Source organism: Eutrigla gurnardus (genome assembly GCF_963514095.1).
Source record: "Eutrigla gurnardus genome assembly, chromosome: 24".
Lineage (NCBI taxonomy): Eukaryota > Metazoa > Chordata > Actinopteri > Perciformes > Triglidae > Eutrigla > Eutrigla gurnardus.
This window is the reverse complement of record NC_139935.1, coordinates 5,503,249-5,523,692: the sequence shown is the minus strand read 5'-3', so window position 1 is coordinate 5,523,692 and position 20,444 is coordinate 5,503,249. Positions and strand designations below refer to the sequence as shown.

General features: G+C 47.1%; 1 protein-coding gene across 1 annotated transcript in view; it reads left to right on the top strand.

Annotated features, from left to right (window-relative positions):
- Positions 1-20,444, top strand: part of LOC311009721 (receptor tyrosine-protein kinase erbB-4-like) — a 159,184-nt gene that overhangs the window by 106,137 nt on the left and 32,603 nt on the right. The window contains exons 5-17 of the mRNA XM_084004070.1: positions 97-162; positions 1,289-1,407; positions 1,989-2,130; positions 2,674-2,787; positions 3,975-4,101; positions 4,383-4,456; positions 5,291-5,381; positions 5,964-6,169; positions 7,267-7,399; positions 11,789-11,882; positions 13,357-13,511; positions 16,258-16,302; positions 17,926-18,058. Of these exons, the coding sequence (XP_083860196.1) occupies positions 97-162; positions 1,289-1,407; positions 1,989-2,130; positions 2,674-2,787; positions 3,975-4,101; positions 4,383-4,456; positions 5,291-5,381; positions 5,964-6,169; positions 7,267-7,399; positions 11,789-11,882; positions 13,357-13,511; positions 16,258-16,302; positions 17,926-18,058 (1,499 nt within the window). The remainder of the gene's footprint in view (positions 1-96; positions 163-1,288; positions 1,408-1,988; positions 2,131-2,673; positions 2,788-3,974; positions 4,102-4,382; positions 4,457-5,290; positions 5,382-5,963; positions 6,170-7,266; positions 7,400-11,788; positions 11,883-13,356; positions 13,512-16,257; positions 16,303-17,925; positions 18,059-20,444) is intronic.

The following is a 20,444-nucleotide window of genomic DNA, read 5'->3' as shown; positions in this document are numbered from 1 at the left end:
CGGACGAGCGTGGGAAGATAACTTCCCCCCGTCACGAGTCCGGGGGAAGTTTTAAATCTTAACTTTGCTGTGTGTTTGTGTGTGTGTGTTCTGCAGGCCGACGCTGTCATCGCTCGTGTAACGGACGCTGCTGGGGTCATCAGGAGGATCAGTGTCAAACCTGTGAGTACGTCCCGGATACTGACCTATATTAAAGGAGCAGGCCAACTATTTCTCTACATCGTCCAGATTTTTTGCTGAGAATCCTCAACAGTCTGCTTTAAAAGGGTCTGATTTTGACACAGGTGTGTTGTTTTTGTGAGCACATCTATCTTCTCCTGCTCGAAATAACCCGGAATTAAATAATAAATGTGGAAAGCAAATGACTTTCTCCTCCGCCGTACGGATTTTTAATGCGGCGGCGGTGAGAGGAGTTCTCCGCCGACAAAGTGATGTGGAGAAAAAAACAGCGGAAAATAAAGAGGGAGCCGCGTAGCTGCAGAAATGTTGGTTCTCTTGTTTAATTGCAGTTCCACTCGTGTCGCACCGAAAACCCAGAGAGCAACTGGCCTGTTTTTCTCAGACTAACACAGACTAATAGACTACAGGGCCTTGTTGTTTTCTTTCACGGCTGCATCATTATGTTCCCAACACAGCGGAGAGTGAGCACAGCAGTTTTTAAATGCCTCAGCTTGGATCTCCTGCTGACTCGCTGGCTGCCACATCTCCCGCTCTGCCACCAACGTGGGAGGCTGTTCGGTCACACGAGCGTCGGAGCAACTTTGATGCAATAGGTGCGAGCGTTTGGAATAACGCAGCTTCTTTTTAAAGGCGTTTTATGGTATAAAAATAAAGGAAATGGGAAATAATTCCTCAAGAGTTGGCATGGCAACAAATAAAGCCCAGGCTTTCTGGGAATTAACAGCACAGTTGGAAGGTGTCTTTGGCCAGTGGGTTCCGCTTGGCAGAAAAACGCCTGCCGCGTAAGCACAGATATGGCGAACACGTGGGGTTGGTGAACTTTTTTTTCTTCCAAACTTCCATTTCTCCGAGGAAAACCAATCGAGCTCGCTCCAGTCCTCCCACTTCAGATCCTGAACTGGGAGCTGCTGGCTCCAGGTTGGAGGACCACTCAAGGGCACCTCCGGAGCAGCTGTTTTTAAAGTCCGTCTGGGCGTTCGACCCACCGGTCTGACCTTTAGCTCAACAAAGGCCGCTCACCGTTTCCCCTTTGTGCCTCGTCGGAGAGGAATGTTGAGGCCGCTGGTGTTTAAGGATTTCTATTTCTGTCCTCTCCCGCCCTGTGCAGTGACGAAGACGGTGTGTGCAGAGCAGTGTGACGGTCGATGCTTCGGGCCCTACGTCAGCGACTGCTGCCATCGAGAGTGCGCCGGCGGTTGCTCGGGACCCAAGGACACAGACTGCTTCGTACGTCACACACACACACACACACACACATCATTCCTGCATCAGATCTAACGCCGTCCCCTCCATCGTCTTCTCTGCGACATCTGTTAACAAAAATCCCCCACTTTGTTTACCGGCTGATAAATTGTTTGTCATTTTACGGGGGGCCGTAAAAGTCCTCGGCTGTGGCGGCTCCTCAAAGAACAAATTGGTGATTCAGTGTTCCAATTAGTATCCCCTTTATCACCTCAACTTCTTCCCGTCCCGCGTCACACCCGCGCGGCGCCCGGCGGAGACGATATTGCGGTTGTAATTCACCGACAGGCTCATCCAATTCAATTACTGCCATTTTCAGCCCGGCGGCCACAGACGACGAAGCACTTACGGGCTTTTATGGGGAAACATTTCACCATTTACATCGCGTTGATGGCTCCCAATTTTTCTCCCGTTCAGAGCGTTCAAAGAGACGAGGGGACCGGCGGCGTGATCCGCGTGTCGCAACCCCGGCGTTAAAATGAAATGCTGGCGTAATCACTCGCAGCGACCCTCGCCTCAGGATGTCCTCCCTGTTGATTGTGCTTCCTTGCTTTCTTCCCCTACAGGCGTGCACCAATTTCAACGACAGCGGAGCGTGCGTGACCCAGTGCCCTCAGCCGTTTGTGTACAACCCCACCTCCTTCCAGCTGGAGCACAACCCCCGAGCCAAGTACACCTACGGAGCCTTCTGTGTCAAGAAATGCCCACGTGAGTCGCCGTCCAAGCCGCCGCAGATGCTCCTAACGATGCTCATAATTAAGTTTTACAGACTGTGAACCAGTGTCCATTGAAGAGCCGTTTATCCTCTTCCCCGTGCTGAAATTAGACTCCAGACAATTATTGCAAGTCAAGATAAATCACTCAAACATAAATAAATTGGGGGCGTCTCAATCAACTCCGCGCCACGCCATCTGTTTCAGCTCCTGGCGACGGAAGAAAAGGAACCCCCGAAATAGCGGTTCTTCCTCGGAGTCGGGAGTGCAGCGATTCAGCAGGCGTGCGTTAAAAAAAGTGGCGCTCCGTCGACAGATTGCATATTCAAGTCCCACTGATCATCAAACGAGCACACACCAGTCACTTCTCCCACCGCTGCACCCAAACGCTAATTTGATTCATTACGTCTCCGGAGCAATGCAGCCCTAGACTATTAGTTTTCATCATTATTCAAACGTGATTAAAACACAATCACAATTAGAGGGTCTCCTTCCAGGAAATACGAAAAAATGCTCCACTTCTCCGCTGTTGTTTCAGATAACTTCGTGGTGGACCACAGCTCCTGTGTCCGAGCGTGTCCCAGCAACAAGATGGAGGTGGAAGAGAACCGCATCAAGATGTGCATCCCCTGCACCGACATCTGTCCCAAAGGTGAACCCCGAGACCTTTCTATTAGAATAGTATTCTCCTCCTCCTCCCTCACTTCCTGGCTTACTGTATTCATGTACAAGAGCTTATGCACTTAAACCGTTTTAATCTAATAGCTTTATGCTAACCGCGATGATGCTGGATCAACAGTCCCCCGCAGGAATTACTTGGAAAGCTTTATAGGAAATGTGATTTATTTTATGGGAGGCTAGCTTATCTTTTATTTTTTTTAATATTACACTTAATATACTTATAGCCGATTTACTTCCCCCCCCAAAAATATCAACATCTTGTGTAATTTACGGCTAAGTAAAGCAGTAAACAGCTTATAAAACACAGGAAAAGTAATGACGGATCGTTCCCAGCTGAAGTATTCCTTCAAACAAAATACTCGTTTTCCCATTACTCCCACTGATTACTCCGTGCATATCGGAGGATGACAGATGTGGCGTAAAAAACGGAGGTCACGTGCTTGATCCCCGACAACAGTCGACGTATTAATTAGCGCCGAATGGCCCCGCAAGGAGAAACTGCTGCTACCTGCTCGGTAATTACGACTGTGTGTGTGTGTGAGCTAAACGCCCGAAACGTCTAATGTGAAATTAAACTGTATGCTTCAGTTCAATACGAGAGGATTAGCCCCTACCGTCATGTTGTTCTCACAAAAGGTAACTGATGTGCCCTTTCTCCTCGGAGGGGAAGACAGGGAGTGTGTTCCCCCCATTGATTGGCTAATCCCTTGATTACATCGTCACGCAGCGGGAGGTGTGGGTGTGTGGGGGGGGTTAATGAGGGATAGCCCGAGGAACTGGGGGGGAAATGATAACAAATTAACATTTCAGATATGGAATTGGCTGGTATAAATCACGATCAAAAAATGGTTACACCACTTAATGCAAGCCTTATTCATCATCCCCTCCGCCTGTGTCAGAAACACTTGGCTCACACCAGACCGCGAGTGTAATTAATGCAGATGTAATGAATTCATTATAGATGGGGGATGGAGGGGGGGGATTGTGCTTTCATCAAATGGCCTTGCCGACGCGCCGGAGCAGGGCTCTATTTTCATAAAAGAGTGCGGAGAATTAACGTGACAAATAGCTTCTAGGAGTTCCTCAAAATGAGGTCTCCGCCGCGCAAGGGCGCGCTGGATTTCCACCTTTGTAACCTGAATAATGTGTGATCCTCAGTGTGCGACGGCATCGGGACGGGCAGCCTGCAGACGGCTCAGACGGTGGACGCCAGCAACATCGACAAGTTTGTCAACTGCACCAAAATCAACGGCAACCTCGTCTTCCTCATTACCGGCATTAAAGGGTAAGTGACAGCTTGAAAGGTTGTTTTCGGGTCCCTAACCAAACGTCAATAGAAAATGTACTCCATTTATTATTCTTGCAAACACCCAACTAGATGGAATATTAAGTGTATTAGAGGCGGCAGCGTGGAATTAAGACATTTTTGCAGGTCTGTCACATGTTTCGTCAACTATCTCTATTCAAACTGAAGCTCTGAAGATGCCAAACTGTTTTTTTATCATTAAGGTCATAACATAGCAATGTATGGTTTTGATAGAGATAGTATTCACTTTTCCTCCTCAGGGACATGTATCACGGTATCGGACCTCTGGACCCTGAGCGCCTCAACGCGTTCCGCACGGTGAAGGAGATCACAGGTAAGTTATCACTGGAGTCACCTTGGGAGGAACTGCAAAACAAAAACAACGTTATTATGGTGTGTGTGTGTGTGTGTGTGTGTGTGTGTGTGTGTGTGTGTGTGTGTGTGTGTGTGTGTGTGTGTGTGTGTGTGTGTGTGTGTGTGTGTGTGTGTGTGTGTGTGTGTGAATGATGTCGCCTCCGAGAAAGCTTTCAGGAGAAAGTGGAAGCCGTTTTTTTGTCAGTGAAATCTAAAAGGTGCTCTGGTGGATATGATGTTATTGTGTGTGTGTGTGTGTGTGTCTAATAGTTACACATGCTTACAGTAATGTGCTTGTGTGTGTGTGTGTGTGTGTGTGTGTGTGTATTTATTCATTAACTATTAGAGGCCTTAAGGGATGAGCAATACCACGTATACAAAGCCTTTTTGTCATATTAAACTGCGACATGCCGTTGAGCCAAACAGCTAATGGAGTGAAACTGCATTTTCATAATGAAAACCCGGGCAATAAGAAAGAGCAATGGCCTTACTATGTGAGGCGTTTTCCTCCTCTATCCCTTTTAAATGTCGTTTCCTAAGATTTCCCGATTTGATGTAATCTGTCATTAAAGGCGAGTGCAAACGGACGGATTCTTTCAATTAGCGTAGATTGTCTTTTTCTTTACAAAGTACGCGTTCTTGCTTGAACTTCAGAGTTCGTTGCAACTCCATGACGGATAAACGAAGGCAACGGAAGCATCCCTTTCTTTTTCTCGTCGTTTTTTATGTTCCTTCGGCGCCTTTTTTTCCCCTTTTCATCAGAGTAAAAATAGACTTTTTAATGGGTTTACTAACTAGCGCGTCTTCTCTTTAGGTTTCCTCAACATCCAGTCGTGGCCTGAGAACATGACAGATCTGAGTGTTTTCTCCAGCCTGGCGACCATCGGAGGTCGATCTCTTTACAGGTAAAAAACAATAAAGCATCCTCATTAAGCTCTGCTTGTGACATCATCTATGACATCACACTTACAGTACAGCTCCTATGGAGAGGACGTGCTCATGTTTTAGCTGTCTTTACCCACAGAGATCCTCATGTAGCTCGCTGCTCTCCTCCACTTGGACAGCCACTGTTGGGGCTAATGAGCCGCCGGCCCCGTGATGTTTCTGCAACAGAGGCCCTTTGAAGCGTTGCCGTGGCGGCGCTTTGATTAGCCCTGTTTTGATAACGGGATCTGTGTTCACTTCCAAGTGGCAGATCCGTGGGATAGCGCCGGCAGAGTCAAAAGGAGATCCGGCCTTGTAAACAGCAGTAATGAACCTGTAGCTCAGCATTGTTCCCTTCAGAGACGGAGCATCCTGCTTTCTTGTCTGGTTTTTCTTCCCCCTCAACTTTTGCTCTTCTCATCTTCTCCCAATCATCTCTCTCGAAGTTTCTCCTCTTCTTATCTTTTGACTCCTCCTCCATTTCTTCTTATTCTTTCTCTCCATCCTCACCTCCACGTCTCCCTGCTTCGCCGCAACCTCTTAAATCTGCTTTTGTCCCGCAGTGGAAGTGGCATCTCCCTGCTCATCCTGAAGCAGCGTTGGATCTCCTCGCTCCAGTTCCAGTCGCTGGACGAGATCAGCGCCGGGAACGTCTACATCTTCAACAACAGCCGCCTGTGCTTCTACAACACCGTCAACTGGACGTCGCTCTTCAGGACCCAGAGCCAGAAGGTCCTCATCCGCAACAACCGAGACCCGAAGGAATGCAGTAAGTTTCTTTTTTTTCTTTCAATTCTAACGGTAACAAAAAAAAAACACCTATTAAATTCTCCTGCTTCTTTAATATTTTCCCATTAGCATCTCATTAATTTCAAACTTCCCCCCCCGAAAAATCCCACCGACCTCCCCTCCCAGCCTCACACACACTGTCATGCCCGTTTCCAAGGCGACCGTGTCCCTGGTGTCTCGCGGCTCCTTCGCCCATGAAAGCCCTTATTCAGCTCCCTGTGGAAAGTGCTCAGCGCATCATGCACAGGGGCAGGATTAGGCTCGCTGCTAGCCGCGGGGAGGTGGACAACCTGAAGGAACGATGAGGAGCTCACATGCGGCTTCGGCTGCCGATGCCAGAAACTGACCACGCTGTTCAGTGGGAGGTATAATACTAGCAGGAACGCCATACTGCTGTTATTCATCGCAAATGATTATCTGTGTGTTATGCCAGTAATAGAAATAACTACAAACAAAAAGGTGGGCCGTCGTCTTCCTCGGCCAGCCTGCAGTTGATATCATTAGCCAGTTAATGAGTGCGGTGTGTGTGTGAGGAATCGATCGACGGGGGCCTTACACAGGCCTCTTCATTAGGCTCAACCCTCCTGTCTAGCATTGACTGCTCGGCTGTTGACAAAGGCTTCAACCCCCCCCTCCCCTCCCTGGGGCGACACTCCCGGGGACGTGGGTGTCACTCACCGGATGGAGGACGCGGCGAATCCGATGAACAGCATCGATTGTTGTGGTTTTCGACTAGAGGGGGGAAAAAAGGGGGCTTAGGGTGGGCGGTCTTTAATGGGCCGAGGAGCGGGGAATACCAATGCTTACTCGCACAGCTGTACTCACACACTAACGTGCACATGCAGGGAGATTCACGCCGCACTCACTTGTCCCCCCCAGGTGTGAATACAGAAACAGACACATAAGTGAGGCACAAAGTCTCCGGATTCAATTACCCATCATAAAGCGTTATTGCATTTCACTTTGCTGCTTATTATTGGTCGATCCAAGAGCGGCTTCGACCCCCCGTTTCACCAGTAAGCGTGACTTGCATGATGTGTGTGTTTCCTCATCGATTTACACCCTTGTGCTCCGTAGCTCAACATCAGATGGTGTGCGATCGGATGTGTTCGGACGGCGGGTGCTGGGGCCCGGGGTCCGACCAGTGTCTTTCCTGCCGATATTTCCGACGGGGCCGCGCCTGCGTGGAGTCCTGCAGCCTTTTTGACGAGTGAGTCTACTTTTTCACATGTTTCACAAAAGCTTTAAACCCAAATATGAGCATTTTCCTGAATGTCTGCGATGCTCTCAAGGGGGCCGCGTTAATTCTCATGCCAACAGCCATATGTGTGTGACGAGCGGAGGAAATAAAATCAATTCAAACGGCTATGATGCATGCGAATGAAGTGGAGACGCTCTGAAAAGCTCTGGAGGAGGGGAGTCTAATTGCAGAGTGGCATGAATGTAATGAGATGAACCAATAAGGAGTTTCACCCCGTGAACAGTTAACAGTCTTTGGCAGCGCGTTACATCCATAGTCCAAAAATCAATTTGAATATATCGTCAAAGTATTATATTTTATTTCAAATTGGCCCGTTTGGGCTGACAGACAAGAGTGTTTACAGCTCCGAGGAGAGAAATAACTCACGGCCCCTTTGATTGTCCTCACAAGCCGCCGACGTCCTGCCTTTCGTGGTGAATAATTGCATTCAGGTCGTTGCGTTGTGCCGCCAAGAGGCACATCAAAAATATCGCTGCCAACTCACCTGGGGAGAAGCACGTCTTTGTAGATGTCGGTTCCAGTCTTTTGTGCCCGCTCTTGAATGAACGAGGGAGACGTTGGAGGATCACTTGAAACGGCGCCCATCTAAAATAAGAGCGTCCCGGCAGCGAGATGAATCTGACTTTCTCGCAGCGGTGTCAAGGCCGCGTTCTCCCCAGGGGGAGAGGAGGGAGTGCACGTAAGTGTGAGAGCGAGCAAACCCTCGGTCATGTTGACTTGTTGCCATCCCTTTCTTTTTTTTTTTCTTTTTTTTTTTCCCGGCACCATTTGTGGGAGGGAGAGCTTTGAAGTTGCCGGGAAAAAAAACAGCTCACAGCGAAGGCTTTGAAGGCGGCTGGTGAGGACGGGGCACGTGGCAGGGAGCTGCCGGAGCACGCTTGTTTCCCCATACTGTAAATACCGTCAGCCGCCGTACGTTACATTCCTGCTTTGTGCATCGAAGTGTGCATGACCTAAAGGTTCGCCGGGTGTAAGAAGTCACCTGCTGCAAAGAAATCATGCATCTTCCTTTCTGGAGAACCTTGAATAACCTGTATCTCCCCCTCTAGGCGACGACTACTGTAAGCTCTCTGTCTCAAGCAGCACAAAACCTGATTTGTACTGCAGAAGGTGTTGCCAAGCTACATGTAATTTAACGATAAATCCTCCAGTTGGTGTTCGTGCGCTTGCAACCTTTATTTAACTCTCGCAGAGTACATTTGAGGAAATAGACCCTATTAACAACGTGATGCCAACAGGACATAAAAACAAGAAAGTGAGTCAGAAGAGGCTTTAAATAAGATGTCTCTGGAGCAACGAGAAAGTATAAATTAAATTCCAAGAATAAGCATGAAGCCAACTGGTAGTTTTGTCCAATTTTGGTCAACTAGCTTTGTTTAAGAATAGAAACAAAAGTGATGTTTCATCTCCTTTTATCACCGACATAAAGATGGAAATCGCTGGATGATTGGAGCCTCAATTCAAGTAGATTTAATCGCGCCATACGTTATAGAATAATACAGTGTCGTCTGCTATTTGGTTTATTTAATTTGGTGGCTGCTGCATGTCTCAGTGCAGCATCACTCTAATCCAGTAGACAGAGAAAACGACTGTTTAGGAATCCCTCATTTTACAAGACGGTAAAACAAAAGCGCTTCCAGACAAACAGCTGAAAGAAAAAGTAATTCTGTCCTCCCGTGATGTTTTTGAGTTGGGAACTGATTGAATAACACTGCACATTTAAAATGTCTGGCTCATTTCCATAATGTTTGAGTGTGATAAATATTTATTCCTACAGTCTGAGCGAGTTTTAGAATAAATACATTTAAATTAAATTATTATATTCAATTTGAATTATTGAGTTATTTTTCTTGCGGGAGGGAAATTAATTTGAAAAAAAAACAAATTAGTTTTGTCGTTACAAGGTATTGGAAATGTCTGCAGAGGAGAATGTAATTAATGTTGTCAGTATGATTTCTTTATTATGTGACCTGAAGATATTTTAATGATACAAACAAAAATAGAAATTAAATTGACGAGCATATCATAGACTATAGGAAGTGGAAGTACACCACAGTATCATCTGCATAGAGGAGTGTTTCCATATCTTGCTTCCGGGGTTTCTTACAGTCAATAAGTTGCGTTAAGTTGCTGTATATGGGATTCTACTGTGTGGAGCAAAGGTTGACTCTGCCTTCTATTGTAATCTATTGTAATGGACCTCATATCTCCACAGACCCTAGTGTTTGTAAGCTCATTATATATGTTGCCACATCGGTGATTTTCAACCTTAAGATTCCGCAGCTCGCCCCTCGTTATACGTCTCCATTCTTAATGAGGAAAGGCACTAATTCCCTTCAGTTTATACGTCTGTTGAATAAAACAAAGGAGGAGCGAAAGGAGCGCGAGAGAAGGGAAAAGAAAACGGCTGAGATGGTGTCCACTGGGGGTTGGGGGGGAGGAGGGGAGGAGGCGGATTAGGAAAGGCAGTGAAAGTGTTTAATTAAAAAAGTTGCTCTGGTGGGTTGGCCAATGCTCTGGTTTGCTGGAGGTTCGGAGGGTCTGAATGGTAGCCACAGCCCTGCCTGAAATTCATGCTAAAACAGGGCTAATCCCTCATCAGGCCTTCCCCCCGATGGGGGCCTCGGTGCACACTTCCAGCCGTGAAGGGGGCCAATCAGGAGGAACGGCTTCAACGGAATGGAAATGACCCTAGAGAGCACCGCTGCCGAGGTCTTTGTCTTTCACCCATTCTCTTTCTTGTATTTTTTTTTTTTTTTTCCCCTCGACCAACAAAAGAGATATCTCTCAACTGCCTGGACCCTTTTCTAAAGGATTCCCCTGGACAGAGCTTCCAGGAGAGGAATCTAATTTATTTTGGAACAAGGGAAAGAAAGACGAGGGAGGAATGTAAAGAGAGCAATGGGAGTTTCCTTTGGGTCCACTGAAAGCATTATTAATAAAAGGATACTGTATGTTTAGATGTTTGAAACGAAGCGACAAAGCATGCTGGACCATTAACAAAGTGCCGTGGCATTAAGGCTCCGGGAAAGGGAACTCTAGTCCCTTTTATTGCCCTGTAATGTGATGCAGTGCAACTCAGTAGTGTCAGATTGTCTCTTTTTCATTTTTTTTTTTTTTTTTGCAATGTTTTCATCTAATATTCACCACATGAAATGCCAGAAAAAAAAACGCATAAAACACACACATAGCCGCGGGGGATCGGGATTTTCTCAGCGCAAGATCACATAAAAAAGAGTGAGGAATCTGTTGAATCTGTATTCCAACCCCGGTAGCATCGCATGCAAATAACAAACAACGCACGGAGTCACTCTCATTATCTCAGCAGTGTGAGAACGGGTGCATGTTTGTAACGGGGGTGAATCCTCCTCTGAGAGAGTCCGTCTCCTGCATCGGCTGATCGATTCCCTCTGATGTGAAAAGTGTTTTTGATCGGCGGCGGTCGTTATTGACAGGTTCACCAGAGACGCCCGCGCTTCAAAAAAACCGGAAGATAATGCGCTGATTCTGACACAAACAAAAGGGAGGGAATTTATAGATCGGCAGATCACATATAGGGATTCGGCAGTATGGCCTGAGGCGCCGCTCTGCCCGTGTCTGTGTAATTGCAGTGTGCAAAACCCAATATTGTTTGTCTCTATCCCTCCAGATGTCTAAATGGGAAAACAAAACCATCATGAGCTCCACGCATTGCGCTAACTGGCTGAATAAAGAGTCGGGCAGAGCTCCTACCAGTTGCACAAACTGCAATGTTTCTTGGATTTGATTAGAAGATTAAAGCAAAGGCCTCTGATTTATCTTTTTTTTTTTCTTATGCTATCCTGCCTTAAGCTTTTTTTTTCCCTCATCTGTGTACACTCCCCCTCACCCTCACCCTCACCCTCACCCTCACCCTCACCCTCTCCCTCGTTCTGCCATCCTTCCCCCTCCCACCAGCTCTCCTCCTCCCTCCCAAGCATCCCCTCGTGTTTGCCCACGATTTAAAAAGCTGTTCATTATTCATGGGCCTCCTCTGTTAGCATATTGACCAAACTAAGCCTTTAACTTGATCAAATAGTCTCAGGCAGCGAGCTGCCCCTGCGTGCCCCTCCACCAGAGGCCACTCCAGCAGTCAGTGCAATTAGGAATCAGGGAGACGGCCATGAGTAAATGAGGCTTTAACCTTGCTTTCTTGCTGCCGGATCACATGTTGGTTTTAAAAATCAAAAAAGGCTGTTTTGTGCTGCAGCATACTTCAAAATCCTCCCTCAGCAGGCTCTTAATCAATATTTCAATGTGGGTACGCGCTCAAATCTATAATACATGCACCTCTCTCTCGATTTTCCCTATCTCCATCAGGGAAGTGCGTGAATTTGCCAATGGATCTGTGTGCCTGGAGTGTGATAGTCAGTGTGAGAAGATGGATGGGAACACTATGACATGCCTTGGCCAGGTAAGACACTCCCGAACCCTCCTCAAACACATAAAACTTCCCCTTTCACTTTGAGATTAAAGCCACTCGCAACTTATTTTGTGTCCACGAGATGTAAGTGCTGTGTTTGCAAAGGTGAATGATAGGTTAATGGGAGGGAAGGATGAACCACTGTGGATGCTTTAGGAGGCATGCTTTTGGCAAGCGCACACACGCTGAAAACAGCAAAATGAGATTAGCATCCGACCTTCCCGTAAAGTCACTTTTAGAGTCTCGGATGTTGAAAATTCCCTTTAAAATGTCACCGAAAAAATGCATGAATTTTTTACATATATTAGGATAAGTGGAACACTATGCTTCAGTTTGAGAAACATTTGCTAAAAATTAATTAATCTTTTTTTTTGAGTGTGTCACAGAGAAGGGATGTCAGAAAGCGTCTTAACTTCTATCCTTTAGGGGCTTTACCACCGTTTTTTATTTACATCGCAGAAAGTTGTATGGAAAACGCGCCGCGTGGCTTATTTTGTGGAATTTAGTGGCTGTGTGAGTAACCTTTTATGACTGTCCCTGGAGTGAGAGACAGTGAATAAGAGATGAAGAGGGGGGGGAGAGAGAGAGAGACTCCTCAAGGATGCACAGAGAGGCGGCTGACTTTGAGATGCTGGTCACAGCTGAGTAGTAAATAACACCGGAGTCAATCATCCGCAGGGCGCTCGCACACACAAACACACACGCGGGCGCACACTCGAATGCATGCAGACATCTGCATGCACACACACACGCACACACGCAAAGTGAGAATAATGTTTATTGATGGCGAGTGTCTCCATATGTCAAACTGTGAGAGGCTGTCCGTCAGGTCGCCGCGGTCGTCGTTAGCAACGGAGCGCGCCGCCAAAACCTCCCAGCGCCCAAAATACAACAGTGCCAACACACACACACACGCACACACACTTTCACGCCACACGAGTGTAAGTTCACACTCCGCTAAGTCAACACAGTTATCGCTTCAAAGACGCACAAACACACACGGAGTCAGTTTCCACACACACACACACACTCTATCCTTCTTACTTATTCATCATCCCGCTGCAGCCGAGCTCGTGCTCAGTCACCACTTGTCATCTCCATCACATTCGAATGCGCCGCACTTTGACACGACCTGATTCCATATGCGTTTTGCCAATTTGCGCCGCGGCGCGGCGGAATACACTCTCGGCAATTTGGCTCCAAAACGTTATAAATCACCGGACGGCATTCAGGTGGGTCGACAAATTGACATGATCCGCCACGTTTGAATTTGATTCTGATCAATTCGATTCTCTCCTCTCATCCGTTTTCCTATATCTCCATTCCTACCTCCTGCTTTATTCCATTCCATCGTCCCTAACTTTATTTCCCATTATTCTGTTTCTCACCCTCCCTTTTCTTTATTCTCCTCTTGTCCTCCGCCGTCCTCTCATCTCCCTCCTCCGTGTTCCGCTCCCCCTCGCAGGGCCCCGACCAATGTGTAAAATGCCTCCACTTCAAAGATGGACCCAACTGTGTGGAGAAATGCCCCGACGGGCTGCAAGGGGCCAACAGTTTCATCTTCAAGTACGCCAAGGCCAACAACGAGTGTCATCCCTGCCATGCCAACTGCACCCAGGGGTAAGAGACTGATGCTACATAAAGATGAGTGTCGGAATTACCGCATCCATTTCAAGCGTTTGCTCGCCTTCAGACTTTCATGAGCGTCCTCTGGCCAAGGTGCTTTTTATGCTGTTTAAAACACTGTGAGGAGATACTGCTTTGGATATTGGCCGCCTCCCTCCCAAGGAGGGGGGAAAAAAGCTTTATCTTGCAGCCGCCACACTCCCCCGACCTGTAGCCGGCTTCTTGGTGGCTCTCCAGTCAGAGGCAGAATGCATTGACCCTGAAGGCCATGTGGAGAATAGTGCAGATGAACTATAAATGAAGGGATGGGTGCAGAGTGACAGTAGCCAGAGGGGAGATATGAAGCTGTGGGGGGGCAGCGTGAATAAGATAAGGGCTGCAAGTGAAGGAGTAGGTGGATGAGGTGCCCGAGGTTCCATAGAAAGGTACAAGCTATTCTGGCTGAAACAAAGAGCGGCTCAACACAGTGAGTCACAAATCACAACATGTGCTGGAGGAAAAGTTCCCCCCCTGAGCTCCAACTGGGCAAAAAAAATGATTAGAAAAAGAAGCCTCAATTTTTAACTTCAACTTTTAAAAAATGCATATTTGATTTACAGTTTGCATGCATTATTATTACTTTTGCAGAATATCTGTAAATAGCTATCCTCAGGTATAGAAAATAGTAAGAAATAGCAAGAAAAACGTTGTTTTGGAAACCCCATGTGCCATCAACGATTAATTTCCTATTTAAAAGTATTTATTGATGTGCCCATATATTACAAAAAGTATTTCTGCATCTGCTGCTCTATAATTAAATTTAAAGGCAGCCTTTAAAACCATTAATACAGTGCAGGACCAAAGTCCCCCCTTAAAATATGATTTTACGTGTAAATAAGTAAAGTTACGGCCAAATATTGGTTTATGTTCATAGCCTATGGGCCCACTTAAGAGATTATAATGCAAATGTAATGTGTGATCTAAGTCTAATAAATGTAAATCTAAGTCTAATATGAAGATGTAACAAACATAACATTATTCCTTTATTAGAAATATGCTCTAACCAGAACACAAACATGATACTTTCTTCACGTAGCAACATGCTAGCTGTATGTCTTCAAGCTAGCATGGCTGTGCCTTTGAACTGGAGCCTTGGCCTTTTCCTTTCTCAACCAAAGCATCAAGGGAACAGTAGGTGTTTTGTGCACGACTGGAGGAGATGGTGGGCGAGGGTCTGAGGTGGATCGGTGGTCTCTAGAATCTCTCGAGCGCCGAATCCTAGCAACAGGGCTGGAGATATGATCAGAGGGACTTATTGTACGTAGCGGGAGGTCGTATCTTTTTACCCTAGCTAGCCTTTAAGTGTTGTTAATGCAGAGTGAAGGAGCTCTTAGGTGGGGGGGGGGGAGAAAAGTGTTCTTCCAGAGATAGCTTTCCCTCACACAGATTCACACGTGCCGGTTTCTGTGAACGCTAATCTGTCGTCGGCATGACAACACCTCCGTCACGCTTTGTCGTCTTAGCCTGCCCCTCCAGCCGCAGGGTGCTCCGGTTCAACACCAGGATGGGAGCCGAGTCTGGGTATTTGAGGCCATGAGTGAGACATTACAGAGGTCAAAGGTCAGGGTCGGGGACAGAGCTGTACTCTTACAGCTGGTAAATATTTACTATCTGGCTAAAAGTGATTAAAGTAGAAGTCTCAAAGACTGAATGAATTCTTTTAATGGTATTTTAATTGAAAGTATAGGCTGAAAAAAACAGGGGGTAAGTGGTACGTCGCCCTAAGCATTGTGGGAACTGTAGTTTTATCCAAAAGCAGCAATACAATAGGTGAAAAATGTGTGTTTACCTGCCTATCAACTCCTTTGTTCTCCAGGAAGGAAACTATGTGGCTCATCTGCACACACACACACACACACACACCGCATTGGATCAACACTTATTAATCGCTAATTAGCTATTTGTTGCACCATTTAATTGACAACAAAGCGTCTTTGGAGGAGCCACAGTTGTCACCGGTTTAATTCGAAAGTTGGCCCGCTCTCCTGATTTGCTGTGTAATTTGTTGTGTCTTGTGTGCTCGTGCAGCTCGCGACACACACACACACACACACACACACAGAGATGAGCATTCAGAAACCGTTCCCCTGTGTCTGTCCTGCTGTTCAAAGTCCTCCGCTCAAGGAGCTGGAATTAATGAGCAACCAACAGTCTGCTCTAATCACTTCCTGCTTACCTAATGCAAAAAACTCCCCCTTGTCTCTGATCGGCGTGTTATCGGCTCCACGTCGCAGCCGCTTTGATTGTCGAGACGGTCGGGAAAAGAAACATCCATCTGTTTTTATTTCGGAGAGACGGTGAAGATGTTAGAGATGCTGAATCAGAGAGGGGAAGTCTCTCCGTCTAATTGAAGGGAAAGTTGATTTTTGGTCATCCAAATATAAGAAATTGCAGAAAAGTGTGCGTTTTTATTTCTGAAAAAGTCCTTTATGGAAAGCTGGCTTAGATGTTGGAGTGAAGCAGAGTGATGAGGATGTACAATCCCATATTCTCCTGTAGAGGATGTTCATTTGAAGAGGTTTCAATCCGAAAATGTTTCCCCACCCGAGCGCCTCTTCCTGTCATACACATTCTCGTGGTCGCGGATCCAATTTTCCGCGGGTCCCTGCCCGCTGACAGCTGACTGAAGACAACACCAGGTTCACTCATAACCTGTCCCCGACTTAATGGATGATCTCTCCGGGTTTGTCTGCCCCTGCAGGTGCGTCGGTCCAAGACTCCAAGATTGCGTCGGGATGATGGACAGGTAAGAAATCTCCGGCTACACGTTTTGATGCGCGACAGGTTAGACCGCCATCAGATCCTGCCACTGCTCATTAAAGCTCCCCATGATGCTCATTAACAAGAGCGCAGTCACTTTTGTATTTTTATAATTGATGGACAAGTGGAGAATGTTTTGTTCCGGTCTCAATCTTGTGGGCTAATTGATTAATATTTGTCAAACAGAGTGTCGTGGTTAAACGTTGCGCTCATTCAACACTGTCATTAGGAGGCTTTAGCTCCTATACGACCCTTTTCTCCTCTATAATTCTCTCTTTTTTCCCAAAATGTGCTAATATTTATGCAAGGGGCGGGGCTTAGTGAAGGGTCAATCAAGGAAAAGTGCTTTGTGAGCCTAATCAGCCCGAGGACACAAAAACTCTATTAAAAGAAAACCATGAAAACAAGTGATCTTTACAATTTTTAACAGTCGAACTCATTAGAATTGAACCAAAACCAGCACAGCCATTAAAAAGTGGGACTAGAGCTCCAGAAGCGAGCCCTTTTGATTTTCCCCCCTTCTGCTGAATCTCCATTCCCAGAGTTGTTCTCTTACAGTGGCATCATTCCCCCGTCTCATCGGGTGACCTCCTGTCGCCTGCTCCCGCTGTAAACCCTCTCCTCCTAATTGGAGAAGCTGTCTCACTCTCTCTTCCTTTCTCATCTTTCTGCTGTCTTTTAAATCCCCCTTGTATATGGTTCCCTCCATTGTTGTCTCCCTCCCCGTCTCCGTTTAATCCATTTCAAACCGCTGCATTACTATTCACCACATGGCTGTATATCTCATTATGTCGAGACCTATAGCCTCTTTGTAAATCTCAAGCTCCCCCTTCTTCGGGCTTTGTCGCGATCGATGAGGGCGAAAAGCTGCGGCGCCTCGCTCCACCATAGCTTTGTGCTACACAAGTCTTCCATTAGCTGCTAATGGCCTTTACATCTAATACAGTTTGGGGACCTGAAGTATCAGGTAGACGCGCTGTGTCTTTCAAACAGGTTTATAATTCTTCTATGTGTGAGTGAAGATTCACGGTGGGAATGGAGGATGTAATGGGGAGAGTGAAGGGAAGGAAAAGTAACAGGAGGACATAATTGAGTGGTGGCATAACAAGAGCAAGAGGTATGTAAATGGCAAAGGCATTAGTGCCATCATTAGTGGAGACTGAGAGCTTTTAACTTGCAACCTCTAGGCTTCACTCGAGTAGAAGATTCAGAATTGGCACTTAAGTTTCCCATTTATATCAAATATAATAAGTTATTTATATTGCAGTGGCGATTGAAAAGCCTTCACCTACAGAAGGACGGTTACTTTTTTCTACAGCCGTTATTATTTTTCATCACGCGCTGCAGACAGAAATACATTTCAATCTCCGCAATGGTTGCATGAGGTGTCGCATCGGCGTTAGAGAGGCAAGCTGTAGCTTCTCCACAAAAGCCTCGGAGGCTTTCTCCTCCGACCCGTGGAAATGGAAGCAGCCGTCACCTGGAAATTTGTGTAAATTCTCCCAACATCACGTTTTTTTTTCTGGTCCAACAGCAGGTTCACCAGCGTCCGCTGATGTTTCTCCCAAAGTGCCTTTTGGTTTCTTTATGTTTCTTTCTGTCTCTACAGGACGCCACTGATAGCAGCCGGCGTTATCGGCGGCCTATTCATCATCGTCATTCTGGCGCTCAGCGTGGCCGTGTCCGTCCGGCGCAAGAGCATCAAGAAGAAGAGGGCCTTGCGGCGCTTCTTGGAGACAGAGGTGAGAGGTCCGAGGTCTTCTTCTGTCGCCTTGCGTTCATGTGTATCCCAGGGTACAGATTTGGAGATCGAGGAGAAAAAATGAATTTGCATCCCCACAATAAATTGGTAATAGCTTTCGGAGGAATGACGACGCTGTAATGAATTTTATTGATCCCAGAGAGGAAATTGGGACGAGCTTCCTCATAGATGCCTGCCTTACTATTAATGTGACAAAAGATGAACAAGGCAATTAGACACTCGGATGGGATTTCTGCTCTTATAAGTGCATTTTTTTTCTTCCACTTTCTTTGAGTTTGTTAGAAACCCTTTACCCTCAAAGTTGCAGTGAATCCAAAGGGATGCCGACCAAACTCATAAGCAAACCTTGAGACGTTGAACCTTGTGCTGTGATGCTCGGCCAAAACCACGCATTGTGCCGCCGTCGGCTATCGATCTGGCCTTGAGGAGGGTTTCTGGGAAGCATCAGACTTTATATTCAGAGGAGAAAGTGGAGGCTTGAGGTGTAGGTGAGTGCAGGGGGATCACCCCTGTGCTGCTACACGCCGTTTCCCCCTGCGTGGCCCGGCGGTTACGTCACCGCCGCAGGTCGTCTGAGAGGCCTCGCCCATAGGAGTGGGGCAGGCTGCTTGTCAGTCCGCATTAGTATAATTTACAGGTAGAGGCAGCAGCGTTATAGACAGCTGTCAGGCTAGAGACGGGAATTGGGAGGAGGGCAGCCGTGAGGCAGATTCAGCCTCATCCCCGCCACACACATCCATCTTAATCAGCCGGGCCCTGCTCCGACAGCCTCTTGACTGGGGGGGGAAGTCTTCAGTCCAAGCAGATTCGCTAATGTACTGTCACAGAGACGGAGAGGCTGGCTTTTTTTTTGCATCTCCTCTCGACTGATTTGTCCTCCTTCAAAGCTGGACGACTCCAGGCCAGTTAACGTCCCCCATCCTTCCAGGAGTCCTAACCGGGGTGTAGAAGTAATTAGACGACATAAAAATCTTCAGAGCCCGTGTGTTAGCCCGCGGGTTAGACGGACCGCTCGTTAAGTGCAGGTCATGAACCTGCCCAGTCGTCGTAGGTCATCCTGTGTAAGAGCATTAGCCGAGGAACAAAGCTGTGGATCGGCGGTCCAAAGTGACATTAACCTGCCCGTGGTAATCTGTGTAAGTCGTACCGTGGTGGTCATACTGCCTGGAGGAGGCACAACATGCATTTTATAAGCTGTTGGTTTCATCACATCCCTCTGGAATGTAAATTCTTCCCTTTTTAATATCTGAATATGTGCATTCACACTCCTGTTTGCTTTCCATCTGAATGCTGCTCTCCACGCTCACCTACCCACCATACAAAAAAAAAAAAAATCTGCACTGCTAGCCTGTATCACACTTTCCACAGGCTCTTTCTGGCTGATGAAACCGTGCGATAGGCTTTGGGACGGCTCGGCGAATGTGGATTCTCTATTCAAACGAATAATAGAGTCTGTGAATGGAGATCAAGCTTGTCTGGATGAGGGGTTTTGGGGACAGCGGTGGCTCAGGGACTCCCCCTCTCTCCTCCCCCCTCTCTCTCCCTATCTGCCACAGCTTTATATAAACAGAGAGCTCACCTCTGGTGTCAGACAAGAAAAAGATGCCTCCAGTGCGCGCTGTCAAAGCGTGATCTGAGCACTGGGCTGACATTTCCATATCAAGGACACGTGTGAAGGCTGTGTTGACTCGCAAAACACACCACTATTTCATTTCTTTATTGTTTTCTTTGTTTTAATATTCCGTCTCTTGTCTTTTTCTTCCGTCCTCACCCTCTATTCTTTTATTTCTGTATTCTCCATTTTGATCTCTGTCTCTCTCTCATTTATCCATCTCCTTTGTAAGTAAAGCCCTTTATTCTTCTATTTTTTAAGCTTTGTTTTTGTTGTTCTCCCCCCTTCTACCCCCCTTCTCCCCCCCTCTCTGTCTCACCTTGAAAGAAACATGAACTAATATGAAAAATAAGCCCGTCTCCCACTGTGGTGCCTCTTAAGGAAGCCCCTGAAAACAAATTGCTTTGCTTGTCGGGAGAGGCAGCACCGACAGCGTAGTCCCCTCGCTGCCGCCGCCGCGCCCCGAGGCCTTGAACTTCGACCCCGGGCCAATGAAGCAGCACTAATGCACTTGGAATCGCCCTCCCCCCCTTCCCCCCTTCCCCCCCAAGGTCCTGTTCCAGCTGCTTTGTACAGACACGGGGCCGTGTGAGTGTTTCAGCACCACAGGCTGCGGACAGCTCCCACGCAGCTTACCCGCTCTCCTCCGAAGGATTTCAGCATGCAGGGGAGCTGGACAGCTCCCGTTGTTCACTCCAGGGCAGGCCGGCTGATCGGGGGGCTCCGGGTGGTCAATACAAACGTGTGCAGCTTC